Genomic DNA, 2,500 nt, shown 5'->3' with positions numbered 1-2,500 from the left:
GGGAGAGAGTAAGGGAGAGAGGTAGAGGGAGGGAGGGAGAGAGAGAAAAAGACAGAGAAAGAGGGAAAGAGAGAGAGAGGGAGAAATTGGATGGGGAGAAGAGGTAGGGAGGGAGAGAAAGAGAGAGAGGGAGGGAGGGAGGGAGGGAGGGAGGGAGGGAGAGAGGGAGAGAGAGAGAGAGAGAGAGAGAGAGAGAGAGAGAGAGAGAGACATGTATCAGTCAAGGGTTGTAAACATGGACAGGTCCCACATTGTTCTGATGGGGGGGAAAAGAGAAGGCCTCACTTTGCAGGTTAACCCTTTGGGGACCAGGGGTATTTTCTCCATTTTTACATACATTTTTTCTTTCTCAATTTGAAGGCACTTCCATATAAAATAATACCCAAGTGTTTCATATCAATATTTTCAGGACAAACTCAGCTTTCTTGATTGTGATGGATGTTTACCCCAAGAGCACTGTGTGAAGAGGTAAGTAGGCCTAAACATGAACATTTCGAATCCGTTTTTCAGAAATGTTTCAAATCCCATGTGAAAACATACCTTTACCCATGTGGATGAATTGTTTTGGTGCTTGAAATTCATTCATGAAGTCCTGAGCTACACAGAAATGGTATACAATATGAATAAAATACTAGACAGAATATAAAAAAGGACTTCTAATGGATCCTTGTAAACACATCTTCTCTGCTTTCTGTCTCTGTCACTGAAGTGTTTGTCAATACCGACAATGCCGACAACACGTGTAGCGAAGAAGATGGACGTGCCAATCGACCAATCACCGACGGAAAAAGGCAGTGTCTAAGCGACTCAAGCTAGTCTGCTACCAAATTCACCAATTACGCAGGGAGGGTGTGTACCAAGCTGTTCTGAGGCTCAAAGCTCCGTCTGTGAGTGAGAGGGCATGTCACAGGGTCAAAAACATACATACAGCACCTTGAATTATCAATTTTGGTGATGTAGAAAGTTGTGTCAATCAAATTTGCTTTGTGGCATGGCCTCTTAACTTCTTATGAGTGATTATGATTGACTACAACTTGTGACTTATTTCAGCCCATTTAAAAAGGCTCATTTGATACACTCATTACACTCAGCCAAAAACGCTACAATGGGAAAGTCTAAGGAGCTCAGCACAGTCTGAAAAAGCGCATCATTGACATGAACAAGTCAGGAAAGTCACTTGGAGCCATTTCAAAGCAGCTACAGGTCCCAAGATCAACTGTGCAAACAATTGTTTGTAAGTATAAAATGCATGGCACAGTTGTGTCACTGCCACGATCAGGAAGAAAACGCAAGCTATCACCTGCTGCTGAGAGAAAATTGGTCAGGATGGTCAAGAGTCAACCAAGAACCACCAAAAAGCAGGTCTGCCATGAATTAGAAGCTGCTGGAACACAGGTGTCAGTGTCCACAGTCAAGCGTGTTTTACATCGCAATGGGCTGAGAGGCTGCCGTGCAAGAAGGAAGCCGTTGCTCCAGAAGTGGCACCTTAAGGCTTGACTGAAGTTTGCTGCTGATCACATGGACAAAGAAAAGGCCTTCTGGAGGAAAGTTCTGTGGTCAGATGAAACAAAAATTTAGCTATTTGGCCACAATGACCAGAAATATGTTTGGAGGAGAGAAGGTGAGGCCTTTCACCCCAAGAACACCCAGAGCATAATACTACCACCACCAAGCTTGACGGTAGGTATGGCCTGTTTTGCTGCCAGTGGAACTGGTGCTTTACAGAAAGTAAAGGGAATAATGAAGAAGGAGGATTACCTCCAAATTCTTCAGGAAAACCTAAAGCCAGAAGGTTGGGTCTTGGACGTAGTTGGGTCTTCCAACAGGACAATGACCCCAAACACACATCAAACGTGGTAAAGGAATGGCGAAATCAGGCTAGAATTAAGGTCTTAGAATGGCCTTCACAAAGTCCTGACTTAAACCTCATTGAGAACATGGAGTGGAGTGTGCTGAAGAAACAAGTCAGTGTCAGAAAGCCAACAAATTTAGTTGAACTGCACCGATTCTGTCAAGAGGAGTGGTCAAAGATTCAACCAGAAGCTTGCCAGAACCTTGTGGATGGCTACCAAAAGCGTCTAATTGAGGTGACAATGGCCAAGAGACATTTAATCAAATATTAGCATTGCTGTATGTATATTTTTGACCCAGCAGATTTTGTCACATTTTTAGAAGACCCATAATAAATTCATAAAAGAACCAAACTTCATGAATGTTTTTTGTGACAAAGAAGTATGTACTCCAATCAGTCCATCACAGAAAAATAAAAGTTGTAGAAATGATTGGAAACTCAAGACTGCCATGACATACATGTTCTTTACAAGTGTATGTAAACTTCTGACCACAACTGTAACTGGTCTGAAGTTGAGGTGATGTAAGTTGAGCAGGTAGAGTTTGTGACCCACCTGTAGTTGAGATGTTGGGTTAGGGTTAGAGTTAACCTTAACCCTAACCCTAACCCTAAGCCTAACCCTAACCCTAACACTAACCCACCTGTAGT

The 2,500-nt window shown here is 43.0% G+C and overlaps 2 protein-coding genes across 9 annotated transcripts in view; one reads left to right on the top strand and one right to left on the bottom strand.

Moving 5' to 3' along the window:
* The window catches only part of LOC310823880 (uncharacterized protein), a 417,085-nt gene that overhangs the window by 205,863 nt on the left and 208,722 nt on the right, over positions 1 to 2,500 (top strand). The gene's annotated exons all lie outside the window — the stretch shown is intronic.
* LOC310823637 (uncharacterized protein) overlaps positions 1 to 2,500 on the bottom strand; it is a gene marked incomplete at its 5' end in the record, with an annotated part of 38,965 nt that overhangs the window by 33,967 nt on the left and 2,498 nt on the right. The window contains one exon of the mRNA XM_083696520.1: positions 2,494 to 2,500. This exon is cut by the window's right edge and continues 153 nt beyond it. Within this exon, the coding sequence (XP_083552646.1) occupies positions 2,494 to 2,500 (7 nt within the window). The remainder of the gene's footprint in view (positions 1 to 2,493) is intronic.

This window comes from Argentina silus (genome assembly GCF_951799395.1).
Source record: "Argentina silus genome assembly, chromosome: Y".
Taxonomy (NCBI): Eukaryota; Metazoa; Chordata; class Actinopteri; order Argentiniformes; family Argentinidae; genus Argentina; species Argentina silus.
The sequence above is the reverse complement of the archived record's forward strand: the minus strand, read 5'-3'. Positions and strand labels throughout refer to the sequence as shown.